This window comes from Galeopterus variegatus, unplaced genomic scaffold, assembly GCF_000696425.1.
Source record: "Galeopterus variegatus unplaced genomic scaffold, G_variegatus-3.0.2 Scaffold3370, whole genome shotgun sequence".
Taxonomy (NCBI): domain Eukaryota; kingdom Metazoa; phylum Chordata; class Mammalia; order Dermoptera; family Cynocephalidae; genus Galeopterus; species Galeopterus variegatus.
In genome coordinates, this window is record NW_007729481.1 from 119,722 (window position 1) to 134,915 (window position 15,194).

General features: G+C 41.3%; 1 protein-coding gene across 1 annotated transcript; it reads left to right on the plus strand.

Moving 5' to 3' along the window:
* Nucleotides 1-304: 304 nt before the first annotated feature.
* LOC103600498 (cytochrome P450 2G1) lies at nt 305-9,679 on the plus strand. Its single transcript, XM_008584777.1, has 9 exons — nt 305-484; nt 1,621-1,783; nt 3,107-3,256; nt 4,480-4,640; nt 4,876-5,052; nt 6,296-6,437; nt 7,933-8,120; nt 8,239-8,380; nt 9,498-9,679. Exons 1-9 carry the CDS (start codon nt 305-307, stop codon nt 9,677-9,679), a joined length of 1,485 nt encoding a protein of 494 aa, XP_008582999.1.
* The last annotated feature ends 5,515 nt before the right edge of the window (nt 9,680-15,194 follow it).

Here is a 15,194-nt window from a genome sequence, read left to right on the forward strand (position 1 = left end):
CTCCCACACCCCTCCAAGAAATGTTGAACCAGGGATTGAGATAAGAGAGAAGAACTGGGGGACTGGAAATATGAAGACAGGGGGATGGCCCCAGTGGATTTCCCTGGGTGAATGCAATTCACCTTATACAGGTGAGAGATTATCGGTTATATAACCAGCCCCACGTAAAGCAACCTCTTTCCTTATGGTATCCATACCCAGAAAACTTGAATCCCAGGGTGTTCAGATTTCCATATAAGCTGATCTCCCAGAACCTTTTTAGGCAGGATCTGGTGCCTTGGACTCAGCACCTCAACCTGGCACCATGCAGCTTGGAGGGATCTTCACTATCTTTCTGGCACTCTGCTTGTCTTGCCTGCTGATTCTCATTGCCTGGAAACGAATCAACAAGGGGGGAAAGCTGCCCCCAGGTCCCACACCAATACCTTTCCTGGGAAACCTGCTGCAAGTTCGCACTGATGCTACCTTTCAATCCTTTATGAAGGTGAGTCTGCCTGGCTGGAAGCAACTAAACCTATAGCCAGATACACATAGAACCTTATGACTTCTAAAAACTGACTTTTGGAAACACTGACTTTGTGAACCTTAGAATTCTGAAATTGTAGCATCTTAAAATCTTGGAAACACAAACTCCTAGTGCATTGGAATAAAACTCTCATAATCGCAGGACTTTAGAATTGCCATAGAGTAGTCCCCCCTTATCTGCAGGGAATATGTGCCAAGACACCCAGTTGATGTCTGAAACTATGGATTGTACTAAACTCTATATATACTATGTTTTTTCCTGTACATACTTACCTATGATAAAGTTTAATTTATAAATTAGGCACAGTAAAAAATTAACAAGAACTAATAATAAAACTGAGTGATTATAACCATATGCCAGCATCAGTATACTTGTGCTTTGGGGGGATTGTTAAGTAAAATACAGCTGCTTGAACACAAGCACTATGATATCCCAACAGTTGATCTGATAACCAAGATGGCTACTAAGTGACTACGAATGGGCAGGTGGTGTATACAGCATAGATACGCTGGACAAAGGAATAAATTACATCCCTGGTGGGACAGAGTGGGACTGTGCAAATTTTCATCATGCTGCTCAGAATGGTGTGCAAATTTAAAATGATGTATTGTTTATTTCTAGAATTTTCCAGCTAGTATTTTCAAGCTATGGTTGAACTGTGAGTAACTGAAACCATGGAAAGCAAAACCTTGGATAAGCGGGAACTACTGTATCTTATATCCTCAAACACAAGGACACTTGTACTCAGATTAACTTAAAACTTTTAGACTCCCTATCATGAAATCTTAAGATTCGAGAAATTTAGCCTTTCAAAGAGAGAAGCATGCATCTCGGAATTCACTTAATCCAGGTCCGTCGTTTTACAGATTAGTAAACTAAGGCTTGCTTCCACACATTTATTTGGTAATTTCTAAAGTGCCCAGGATCATAGGATCCAAAACTTTTATGCCTTTTTCCCAATAGTCCTTCCAAGCCCAGGACTTACCTTTGTTCGTTATTCCCACATTTGTATCCTCCTGAAATCACCACCCTCTAAAATCCTTGACTTGATGCTTCAACCAGCCCTCTCCTCTTGTGTCTTTCTTCACTCCTAGCTCAGAGAGAAATATGGCCCGGTGTTCACCGTGTACATGGGTCCCCGGCCAGTAGTTGTTTTGTGTGGACATGAAGCAGTGAAGGAGGCCCTGGTAGAACGAGCAGATGAGTTCAGTGGCCGTGGAGAATTGGCTTCAATAGAGAGAAACTTCCAAGGTCATGGTAGGTAAACACAACAACAATAAAAGCAGAAATGACTAGAATGCACTCCCTATGTTCCAGGTTCTTTGACAAGTACTCTACATGAATTATCGTATGAACTCCTTTGAGAGAGCTATTAGTTATTACACTACTTTTGCAAGTGAGAAAGCTAAGGGTGAGAAAGGTTAGGTAATATCACACAGGAAGTGGTAGAACCACTTTATTTTGAACCCAAGCCATCTGATTCTCCAGTGCTCCCTGTGTAACTTCTGTTGTTAGTAACACTCCTTATGTACCCACTGAAGCCCTCATAGCCAACCTTAATTCTCACCTTCCTAACCCATAGGTTTCTGTGTCTTCCATTTAGGTAAATCTCTGCCTATAGTGACCCTTGCATTCATCTCTAACTGTCCACATCCTTCACTTCCAAGTAGGCTTGCCCCATTCTTTTCATTCTTGCATTCACCTATCTATCTATCCTTATACCTTTCCTTCCTTCTATCTGTTATCCAAAAATCCATCAAAAATCCATTCATTAATTGCTCTTTCTATACAAGCATCTTTTTACCCTATTATCTATACATCTATCAATCAACTTTCTATTCATCATCCATCCATTACCTTTCCGTTCATTGATTAACCCTTCCATCACTTCCATATCTATTAATCTCTCCATCCTTCCAACCATTATCCATCCACTTCAAACCATCTATCCATTAGCCCTTTAATTTTCCATTAGGTCTTTTATTCATCCATCCATTTATCAGTTATAAACTCTTCCTTTCATTTATCAATCCACCAAAATAATTTCATTACATTTTCACACATGAACTCACCAATCCACGCATTTGGTAATTTCTAAATGTTTCTTATTACATGGTAACTGGTTTTGTGTAAGTATGCTGATGTACAAATATGCATTTCTGTGTACATGTAGGTGCATGTCTACACAATCCAAGTGGTATACAGAAAATAGAATTCGTATATGCATTCTCGGGTACTCTGTGTGGCATTCTATCCATACTTCTCTCCACCTTCCTATGCATTCATCCATTTATTTATTGATTGATTGATCCAGTTCCAGCTCTCTTTCATGTAAGAAACTCTCTTTGATCTCCCGCAATCATTTCTAGGCTGATTCCATTTTCTTCCACATAAGTCTGGACTGTTTTTGCGGGTCTCGTAGGGAGGGAATTTGTCTCCCCTTTGAGCCTGAAAGGTTGGGAAGGGCTTCCTTTCCAGTGGAGTCTAGAGCTTTCATAATCTGTCCCAATCTTTGCCTGGCACAGAGGTGAACATGGGAAGGGGAAGGGAGGCAGCAGCCTGACACTGAGATCCTGGCAGGTGTAGCTCTGGCCAACGGAGAACGATGGAGGATTCTCCGACGCTTCTCCCTGACCATCCTTCGGGACTTTGGAATGGGAAAGCGGAGCATTGAGGAGCGAATCCAGGAGGAGGCCGGCTATCTACTGGAGGAATTCCGGAAAACCAAGGGTATGGAGGCCACAAGGGGGAGGGCTACTAGGAGGCTGGGTGGTTATGAAGAGCTCAGGCATAATGGTCCTTAGAGGAGAAAGCTCTGGAAAGGAAAGACGATGGAAAATATTCAGGATTCACTGAGATGTCTGACAAGGCCCCATGTTAAAAGTTAACATGGAAGACCCTTAAAGATGAGTTGTCCAGAAACTTTAATCGACAGATGTCAGGGAGTCCCTGAGCTCCTGATATCACATACAGATGTTGGTGATATGTGAGTCTGAACCTTTTTTTTTTTTGGAGACAGTATCAAAAGTCATTATATTTATATATTTTTATTGTGGTAAAAAAACAAATAACATAAAATTTACAATTTTCACTTTTTAAGAAAACAGTTCAGTAGTATAGTACTTTCACATTGTTGTGAAACAGATCTATAGAACTTTTTCATCTTGCAAATCTGCAACTTTATACCCATTTCATTATTATATTTTTAAAGGAGTCAAGTCCACACCCCAAAATAAGGTCTGGGACCACTGGGGTCTACAGAGAAAAGCCACAGATGATGAGAAACACAGAGATAAACAGATAAGAGATAGAAATAGATGTACATTTCTCTAAATCAGAGACCCCTCACCTGGACTCTGTGGATGATGAATAGGGTCTACATAAAGGCTTTGAATGTCCAGGTACCCCCAGACACTGTTTGTAAAATTGTGTATTTGTGAATGTGTGCATTGTTCTGTAGAAATTGTTCCTGAATACACAAACCTGAGTAACATTCTGTTTTACAGATGGTGCATCTGAGACCTAGGGAAGGGCTTTCTTAATAGCCCAAATGGAATCATTGGTAGAGCTAGACAGAATATAAGCATTCTTCTTCTCTTTTTTTAGTGTGTCCTTTACCTCCACTTCTCTCCCATATCTGACTCTTCATCACGCATTTAAGCAAAAAGAACAAAAAATTAATTACTAAGCTCCACTAGCATTTCTTGAGCGCTTACTAAGCCAAACATTTGAGCTAAGCATTTTACATGGATAATTATATTAAATCTTCGTGAACAAATGAAGTGGCTTCTAAGCCAATTTGAAGACTAGAAAATCTAGACTCAAAACATAAAAATGATGTGACTCACACATGTTATTAAGCACTAGAGCCGGGATTCAAAATCATGACTGAATGATTCCACACCTCATATTCATAATCATTGCCTCCAACATAGACAATTTCCATCACCCAGGTGCCCCCATCGAACCCACCTTCTTCCTGAGCCGCACTGTCTCCAATGTCATCAGTTCCGTTGTCTTCGGAAGCCGCTTTCACTACGAGGACAAGCAGTTCCTGAATCTGCTGCGGATGATCAACGAGAGTTTCATTGAGATGAGCACTCCCTGGGCACAGGTGCCCACCCAGCCACCTCTCTGCCCACAGCCCTAACCCTAGTTAACGAAGCATTTTCCTATACCGCGTTTAATCCTACCCACAGAGAGGATTGATAATATGCCCTGTGTCTACAAAAAGCAAAGGGCCTCCCCCAATTCTCAGACCCAGCACTGAACTTTGAGCACAGCTGTCTGACTCTCATCCTGGTCTCTGGTGCCTGTCACTGACAAATCCCTTTTGCCTATTTCCACAGCTATATGACATGTACTCTGGAATCATGCAATATTTGCCGGGAAGGCACAATCGCATCTACTACTTAATAGAGGAGCTCAAGGAGTTCATTGCCTCCAGGGTTAAGGTCAATGAAGCATCCCTTGACCCCCAAAACCCTCGGGACTTCATTGACTGTTTCCTCATCAAGATGCACCAGGTACCTCCTCCTCTTGCCCCAATCTTTTCCTCTGATCTCAATCTCTAGTGCTTGCAACTTAAAACCCACCTGCAAATATTGGGGACAACAGAGCAACTATTATTTCACATGGTTTACTTTTATCTATAGATGAGATATAGAAACTGTGAAAGTATAAACTCTTACCCCTTTAAAATTAACTTTGAATGTAGAAACTTTGGAAACATGGAAGCTTAAAATCTTATACCTTTTTAGTCATACATACCATAGACATACAACTGTAAAGAAATAAAATGAGTCTTTAGAGTCAGAATTTAACAATCTTAGAAATTTAAAGTCTTTAAACTTAACAGTTAAAAGTTTAAAGTTTTAGAGATGTAGAAATTTAGAAGCTTAATAATTCTGTATCATTGATTTTTAAAATTTTAGATATTTATATTCTTATGTTATAGAATCTTAGCACTTGGAAATTAGAAATTATATACTCTAATGTCTCCAAACTTAATCTTATAAGGCACTCTACTTTCTTTTTCTTTTTTAGTTTGCGATTGACACATAATAACTGTACATATTTATGGGGTAAAATGTGATGTTTTGATACTTGTATACATTGTGTAAAGATCAAATCAGGGGATTTAACATATCCATCACCTAAACGTTCATCATTTCTGTGTGCTAGGAATATTTAAAATCTCTCTTCTAGTATTTTGAAATGTACAATACGTTGTTGTTAACTCTAGACACTCTACTATGCATTAGAACGCCGGAACTCATCCCTCCTATCTGACTGTAGCTCTGTACCCATTGACCAGCCTCTCCCCCTTCTCCCTCTATCCCTTCTCCTCCTCACCCTCTGGTAACCTCTATTCTACTCTCTACCTCTGTAAGAAAACTTTTTAGATTCCACGCATTAGTGAGACCGTGCAGTCTTTGTCTTTCTGTGGCTGGCTTATTGCACTTACAATGTTCTCCGCTTTCATCCATGTTGCTGCAAACGACAGGATTTCCTTCTTCACTCTGCTTTCTTTTCCTTCCATTCTCCCTGTTACTCACCCCACTCCAACCACACTGGCTTCTGCCTTGCTGTTCCTCCAGCACACCAGGCATGCTCCTGCCTCCGGACCTTTGCTCTGGTGCTTCCTCTTTCAGACACCCACTTGGTTTACCTAGCTGTCATCTTCTCACAAAGACCTACCCTGTACATGGGGAGAAAATAAGAAAAAACAGAAGAGGTGATTCTGTCTATTATCCTCCTCATTTTCAGGATAAAAATAATCCCCACACAGAATTTAACCTCAAGAACTTGGTCCTCACCACTCTCAATCTCTTCTTTGCTGGCACAGAGACTGTGAGTTCTACACTACGCTATGGATTCTTGCTGTTAATGAAACATCCCGAGGTGGAAGGTGAGTGTCCACCCAAAGCTGCTTATCTGGTACCTCCTTTTCCCAACAGGAAAGAAGACATAATCTTGAAAACTTAGAATCCCACGGCCTTAGGCTTTTCACCCTTTAGAAACACAGGACATGGAATCTTGAAATCTTTGGCTTGGAAGGTCACTTCATCTTCTCCTAGGTGTCTTATTTGTTTCCTATGGCTGCTATAACAAATTACCAGAAACTTAGTAGTTTAAAACAACAGAAATTTATATCTTACAGTTCTGGAGTTCAGAAGTTCAAATAGGCTTTCACTAGGCTGAAGCCAAAGCAGAATCTGCTTCCTTGTCTTTCCCACCTTCTAAAGCTACAGTCCTTGTATTTCTGGACCCATTATCCTTTCCTTCCTCTTCAAACCCAGCAGCATAGCATCCTTATATCTATCTTTGCTTCCATTGTCACATCTCCTTTCCTAACTCTGATCCTCTTATATAGACACACATGATTATATTTAGGGTCAATCTGGACAATCCAGTATAAAAGAGGCTTAATGGAATCTGCAAAGTCCCTTTGTCTTTTTGTTACCCTTATATACATAACATTCACAGCTTCCAGGATTAGGAGATGGGTGTCTTTGAGGCCCATTATTTAGCCAACTGCATCATCAAAATCAAGTAGAATCCATCTCCAATAAATTATAATCTGTTCTGGTCAGGTAACTCCAGTAAATGAGGAACTCATTACTTGCTTAAGGAAAATCCCCTATTTGGTCACTTGCCCTATTAATGCAGTTCAAAACAAGCAAAGGATTTCTCCTGGTACAGATCAGGGGAGACATTAACTCTGTTTTACTCAGTCTTCTAGTTTCATCTCCATTGCCTGAGTTGTCTTTTACTGATCTAACTAATAAAATATTTATGGAACACTTTCCGTGTACAAGACGTTTTCCTAGCTACTTGTACACTGGATTTTGTGTAATTTTTATAACTTTATGATCTTTTTAGACCATCACACCCATTTCAAAGATAAAGACACAGAGGCTCAGAGGGTGAAGTCATTTGCCTCAAGGCCACCCATCCATGAAGGGCAGAGAGGGATAACTCCATCACTGGTGCTCTTAACCACTGTCATGGAACTGCTTGTCATTTGCTTCAGTCCTATCCTAGTCACCTATTGTGCCTCTTTCCCATTTTGTGATATGAAAGCCCAGCTAGGACCAGGACACTGCCCTGCTTACCAGCCTCTCATGCTCCTTGGTGCTTTCAAGTAAAGACCCAATCCAGTGTCCCAGCTGGCATTTAAGGCTCCAGGCAGTATGCCTCCCAATGTCTGATGAGTATTTATGGAGCACCACTGATGTGTCAATTGTTAAGTATATAAAGGCAAAGCAAACACTCATGGCCAGTACCCTCAAAGCTGACTTGCTGCCAGCAACAGGAATACATGACCTGCCCTCGCTTCTCTAACAGAAACACCTCTTGCCTTCCTTGTTTCCTTCTCTGCTATGTTTTTTGGACCCTTCTAGCCAAGATCCATGAAGAGATTAACCAGGTGATTGGACCACACCGGATTCCAAGTGTGGATGACCGGGTCAAGATGCCCTACACCGATGCTGTGATCCATGAGATAATGAGACTGACAGACATAGTGCCCCTGGGTGTTCCCCATAACGTCATCCGGGACACTCACTTCCGAGGCTACCTTCTGCCCAAGGTGGGTCTGCACCTTCATTGTTGCCCTTTCCCCTTCCACTGCACCCCTCTCTCCTCCTGGCTCCCTATTCCCATGGTCCAACACTGATTTCTCCCCACTGCCCCCATCTTCACCCCAGGGCACAGACGTGTTTCCCCTGCTTGGCTCAGTCCTCAAAGACCCCAAATACTTCCGCTACCCAGATGCCTTCTATCCCCAACACTTCCTGGATGAGCAGGGCTGCTTCAAGAAGAATGAAGCGTTTGTGCCTTTTTCCTCGGGTAGGTTTTTATGGTCTAGCTTCCCCCAGGCAGGTGCGAGATCTATCCCCTAACCATTGGTCTGTATTTGAATTCAAATCAGAATGGGAAGTTGAGGGCTATGTCATACAATCATAAAATCCTAGAATCCCAGAATCAGGGAATATTAGAACCATTAATTATAATAATTAGAAAAGAAGTGTTAAACAGTAATAGCACTAAATTGGAGGTCAGCAAACCTTTTCTGTTAAGGACTAAAAAGAAAATGTTGTAGGCTTTGCCAGCTATGTGGTCCCTGTCTGAACTACTCACCTTTGCCACTAAACTACTAAAGCAGCTGTAGACAATACGCATTTGACTGAGCATATGTATAAGCCCAAAGCACTTTATTCTTGGACACTGAAATTTGAATTTTACTTAATTTCCACATTTCACGAAATATTCTTCTTTTGATTTTTTCCACCATTTTAAAATGTGAAAAGTGTTCTTAGTTTGCAGGCCACACAAAAACAACAGTGGTACAGGTTTGCCCTGCTGTCAGTTTGCTGACAGTCTGCTGTTAGTAGTTAGTGCAATTCTAAGTATAAGCCACATGGAACCCGGACTCAGTGCAGTGACGAGGAAACTGGACTGAACTCCACCACTTACAAGTGGTGGGGCCTGGGGTGAGTTTCTTCAGCTCTCCATCTTGAAATGCAGATTAATCTCCTCACACCATCAGAAAGTCACCTTACAAAATAGTAAGCACTATTTAAGTGTGAGCTTCCTTCCTTTCTTTTCCTCCTCATCAGTGTCTGGTACCCAACAGGCATTTGAAAAACCTTTGAAGAACTGAAATGGACAAAACCTTGAAATTAATGGATGCTTTAGAACAATTCCATATTGGAATTGGACAGAATCTGAGCCATCAGAGGAGTAGCTGCCCCATGTTGAGTCCCTGTAAGTGGCAGGTCCTAGATGAGAACTAACTATAGGAATCCTGAGTCTTTATGACAACCCTAGAAAGTGGGTACAGTCATGAACCCTGAGATGAAGATGAGGCAGCTGAGGCTCAGTGAAGTGGTCAGACCAGAACTCTCTCCAAATCCCCATTGCCTGTGCAGGTATGACCTACTTTTGTCTGCCCCTGTGCCCACAGGAAAGCGCATCTGCCTGGGCGAGGCCATGGCCCGCATGGAACTCTTTCTCTACTTCACCTCCATTCTTCAGAACTTCTCCCTACGCCCATTGGTGCCACCTGCCGACATTGATGTCACTCCCAAGATCTCAGGCTTTGGCAACATTCCCCCGACCTATGAGCTCTGCCTTGTGGCCCGCTGATGCCTGCTACTGGGCAAGGAAGGAACTGTCGGAGAACTGAGCTCTGCCGGCATGTCCAGGCACACCCATCCTCTTCCTCACCCCAAATTCTCACAACAGCCCTAATAGATGGCACCATCACCACTGTGATGGGACCACATTTCATGGAGGGTCAACTGAAATTATACAGCCATGTATCTTCTACATCCAGTAGAAAAGCAATGCCCTGTCCAACATATCAGCAAAAGCCTGCAGGTTTTATGTCCTCTTCATCCCTTCCTGCTAGGTTTCCATCTGTACCAAAATTCATGCTGTAGATTCTTTGTCTTTATTTTGTCCCTTTGTCTTTGCCCTGATATTGACCAAAATGTAGTCCACAATCCTATCTCCTTGATTCTCATCTTTATCCACCAGCCTCCCAAGTCAACAAAGAACTCAAGACTGCTGAGTGTAGGAAGTTTGTTTGTATTGTGTGTGACACCAATTTAGGGCACAGCAAACAACTTGAAATGGCCTTTTTAACTTCTTGGTTATTAATTTTCTTTTTTGCTAGCCCAAATTCCAGTGATTTCCCACTGGTTGGGCCACACCATGTCATACCCCAGCCTCTAGATGACTCACTGCCTCTCCTCACCATCATCTCTTCTTCTAGACTTCCTTTCCTGGTTGCTCTCATAACAACTCCCAATTCCAAATACTCCCCACTCTGTTTTGAACATAGTCCAATTATAGTTTCCATTATTCCATGTCCAAATTCCCTTAACTTGGTCAGCTGATGAAAACCTTCCCTCATATTTTATTTATTCAGCCGTTTTGAACATAGTCCAATTATAGTTTCCATTATTCCATTTCCAAATTCCCTTAACTTGGTCAGCTGATGAAAACCTTCCCTCATATTTTATTTATTCAGCCAATATTTATCTAATAACCAACAAGTGCCAGCATACTCTTCAGGTACTTGGGATCCATCAGTGAACAAAACAGACAAAAACTCCTGCTTTCCTGGAGCTTACAGTCTAGTGAGGAAAGTAGACAATGAAGCATAAACATAACCAATAAGCAAATGATAAAGTATGCTTCAAAAGCAAAGCAGGGAAATGGTATATACATTTTATGATTGGAATTTTACATGGGTCAGCATGAGTGGTTTCACAAGGTGGTGGAGTAGCAAGCTGTGCAAATATATGGGAAGGGAGTGTTCTTGGCAAAATGATTTAAAGCAGCAGTTATAAGGCTGTGCGTATGTTCAGGAATCCACATGGAGACTGGTGTAGCTGGAGTAGAGGAGGAAGGCAGAGTCAGAGTAAATGAGATGAAGCCAGCGATTTACTGAGGGCCAGATTGTGTAGGTCCTGTGGGCTAAGGTGAGAACTTGGCTTTTACCGAGAGTGATGGAGATCTTTGGGGGACTGGTGAGCAGAGGGTGACATGTACTGACATGTTTTTCAAGGTTCATAGCGGTCGTACAAAGGATAGCCTAAGGAGGTGCTGATGACAAAAACAAAGACCGATTAGGAAGCTACCACAAGTGACAATGTTAGCTTAGGCACAGTGGAGTCACTGCAGTTGAGAAGATGGTACATTTGTAATTTATTGTCATGCCTGCGATGGCAGTGTTTGCTAATGTGTTAGATGTAGATGTGGGAGAATAGGCACAGTGGAGTCACTGCAGTTGAGAAGATGGTACATTTGGAATTTATTGTCATGCCTGCGATGGCAGTGTTTGCTAATGTGTTAGATGTAGATGTGGGAGAAAAAGAGGGTTCAGGCAGAACTCCAGGGATAACATCTCTTTCTTTATCACCCTTCCCTCAGCCTGACACCTCCAAGGAATGTCAGGTTCCATAACAGTCAGCGTTCCTTTTCTTAAGCAATGTAAAATGACTTTGGCTACTTTAAGTAGAAAAGGCTGCTGGCTACTGGAAGGCAATTGTTTATTTCACAAAATCAATGGGAATTCTGGGGGAAAAAACAGGCTAAAAATATGAGTAGGAAAAAAAGAGGCTGTGGTAGTTCGGGAACACCAGTCAAGGTATCCCCACACACTCCCCGGCTACTGAACACCGTTGCTGTGGGACTCTTGACCCATTGCAGCCACTGGAGGAAGTTTCCTGATTGTTTCTGTCTTTGTGTCACATCCTCAGGGTTCAAGGTTCCAGGTAGGATGATCTGATTAGGCACATGTCAAAGCTCTAGAGCTCAGGGTGTGGTGAGGAAGGGGAAACGGCTCCTTCAGCTGTTGTGGTGGGAGGCAAAGATTTGCCTCTGATCAAGAGACATACAATAGGACGTTCTGCCAAAATTGGAAGGGAGATCTGATTGTATGTAATAAACAATAAATGACTTTATGCACATTGCATGAATTGGGTTCTCAAGGAAGCAGAGGCTTAGATGCAGTTAGGAGTGCATCATGTTATTGGAGGGTAATACAAGGGGAAGATGGAAAAGGAAAGAAGCAGAATGGATAAGAAAAAGTCTTCAAGCCAGGATGCAGATCTGACATCTATGAAAGGAAAGAAGAGAGAAAGGAGAATTGGGCAGGGGGAAATCAGACCACCATGCAGAAACAACAGACTCACAATCCAAGGGTACCTCTCAAGTGAAAATTGCTGTTAAGGGTGTCACCTATTGAGCAGATATGGTCATGTCCTAGATCCCAGCCTCCTCAATTACTGTCTTGGGCTTCCTTAGGAGAGCGAGGACTCTGCTCCAAGCTGAGGTGGATCCTGATAGCGCTGTAGCTGGGGGCCATCAGCTCACCACGCTCCTTGTAGCTAAATGGCAAATTCTTCTTGAATGGAGGAGATCTGAGTGACGCACAGACATAAAAATGCAAACCCAAATCTTTAGAGCCTTGGCACTCCTTCCATAAGTATAGCATATCAGAGCTACAAACACATTTAGCAAGTATACAGTACAATGGTTATCAAATATTTTTAGCTGTGAAAAGCTTTTTCACGTGATTTTATGTGCAAATCAAATACATGAAGCAGGGGAGACATTTGTTGATCTCTCTCCAGGTAAAGCACAAAAGAGCTTTAGACCCTCAGTAGAGCCATCACTTTCATTGATGAGTAGAGCCCATTAGAAAGTTGCTAAAATTCCTAGGCATATAAGGCACTGTAGTCATTCAGCCCACATCCCTATTCTAAGTGGGGCCCACGGAAGGACCTCTTGACATAATGGTGACCAGGATAGGCTCAGTAAATGACCATATGGGGCTCACAGTCCAGCAGGGAAGAGTGGCCCATCTGTGGACAGCGACAGCCCAGAGTGGCAAGAGCTCTGATGGGATGTATAGGGCTGAGATGGAGGAAGCCCAGATGGATTGGGGTGACACCAGGTAGAATGAGACATGTTTGACAGAGTAATATCCCAATTATTTCCTGGAAATAATTCATTTATTGCAGTAAAACTTTCTCAGAGACTAGGTGAGTCAATTGTCTTTCTACTGTCACTGGTAGAGAGAACCAGTGAAGACCTGCAAGTCAAAGAGAACATTTTCTTTTCTACAAGATGTTTTCACCTTGCATGTCTTTCATCTTTTAAAACAAAAAAGCTTTATTGAGAAATAATTCACATACCATAAAATTCACTCATTTAAAGTGTTCCATTAAATGATTTCAGTATATTAATCTATAAGTGTAACCATCACCATCATCAGTTTTAGAACATTTTCATCACCTCAAAAAGAAACCTCCTATCTAACTGTAATTTTGTACCTTTCAGCCAACCTTTCCCTGTTTTCCCTTCCCCACTTCCCCTTCTCAGTCTCTGGTCACCACCGTTCTACTCTCTGTCTCTATAATACCAACCTTTTTTTCTTTTAGATTCCACATATGAATGAGATCATATGGTATTTGTCTTTCTGTGCTTGGCTTACTTCACTCAACATAATGTTCTCCAAGTCCATCCATAGAATAAATTCTGGTGTTCTATTGCACAGTAGGGTGGCTATGGTTAACAGTTACATTTTATATGTTACATAATAGCTAGAGAAAAGGCTTTCGAATGGTTTTGCCACAAAGAAATGATGAATGCATTAGGTGATGGATATATTAAGTACCCTGACCCTATCATTATACAATATATATATGTATCAAAACATCAGATTGTCTCCCATAAATTATGTATAATTACAGTGTGTCAATTAAAATAATTTTTTTAAGAAAAAAAGCCTCATACCTTCTAAATGTTGCCCCTCTTCTCTTTCACTCCACTCCCTGCCCTAAGCAACCACCAACGTACTTTTCTTTATAAATTCTCTATTCTTGACTTTTACGTGAATAGAATCATATGAATACATGGTCTTTTGTTAATAACTTCTTTCACCTAACATAATGTTTTAAAAGTTCATGCAAATTGTATCATGTATCAGTACTTCATTCCCTTTTTTAAATTAATAATATTCTTTTGTATGAATATTCCTCCTTTTATTTATACATTTATCCATTGATGGACATATTAGCAGCCTGGGGCTGCCTAGGCACCTAGGTACCATAACAAAATACCACACACTGTGTCAATGAGAAATCAACAGAAACTTATTGTCTGTTAGTTGTGGAGGCGAGACATCCAAAATCAAGGTGTCAACAGGGCCATGCTCCTTCTGAAACATGTAGGATATGAAACTTCATTGGCTCTTCCAGTTTGGTGTTTGCCGGTAATCCTTAGCATTTCTTGGTTTATAGATGCATCACTTCAGTCTCTGCCACAATCATCACCTGGTTTTCTTTTGCATGTCTCTGTTTCTTCATCTTATAAGGACACCAGCCTTATTCAAATAGGGCCAAATGCTATTGACCTCATCTTAGTTTGATTATATCTGTAACAACCTTATTTACAAATAAGGTCACATTATGAGAAACTGGGGAGATAGGATTTCAACCTTTTTTTTGGCGGCTGGCCAGTACGGGGGATCCAAACCCTTGACCTTGGTCTTATAAGGTGGCACTCTAACCAACTGAGTTAACCAACCAGCCAGCCCCTCAACATATCCTTTTAGGGGACACAATTCAATCCATAGCAATAGATATTTTGGTCATTTCCACCTTGTGGTTATTGCTATAAACACATGTACGCAAGTTCTTGTGTGAACATATATTTTTATTTCTCTTGAGTACATATGTAGAAGTGGAATTGCTGGGTCATATGCTAACTCTGTTTAATCATTTGATGAACTGCCTGTTTATCCTGAACATGCCTGTTTCCCACAGCAGCTGCTAGATATTACACTTCTCCCAGAAGTTCATAAGGATACCATGCTCTCTCTTCACCAGCACTTGCTATTCGTATTTTATGCCTCTTTTATTTTAGTTATCCTAGTAAATTTGAGGTGGTATCTCATAGTGGTTTTGGTTTGCATTTCTCTAATGATTAATGATGCCTAGCATTTTTGATGTGCTTATTGGCCATTTGTTTGTTTTACTTGGAGAAATGCCTGTTCTGATCCTTTGCCTATTTTTAAATTAGGTTTTTTGCCTTTATATCATTGAGTTGTAGTTTTTAATATATTCTGTCTACAAGTGTCTTGACA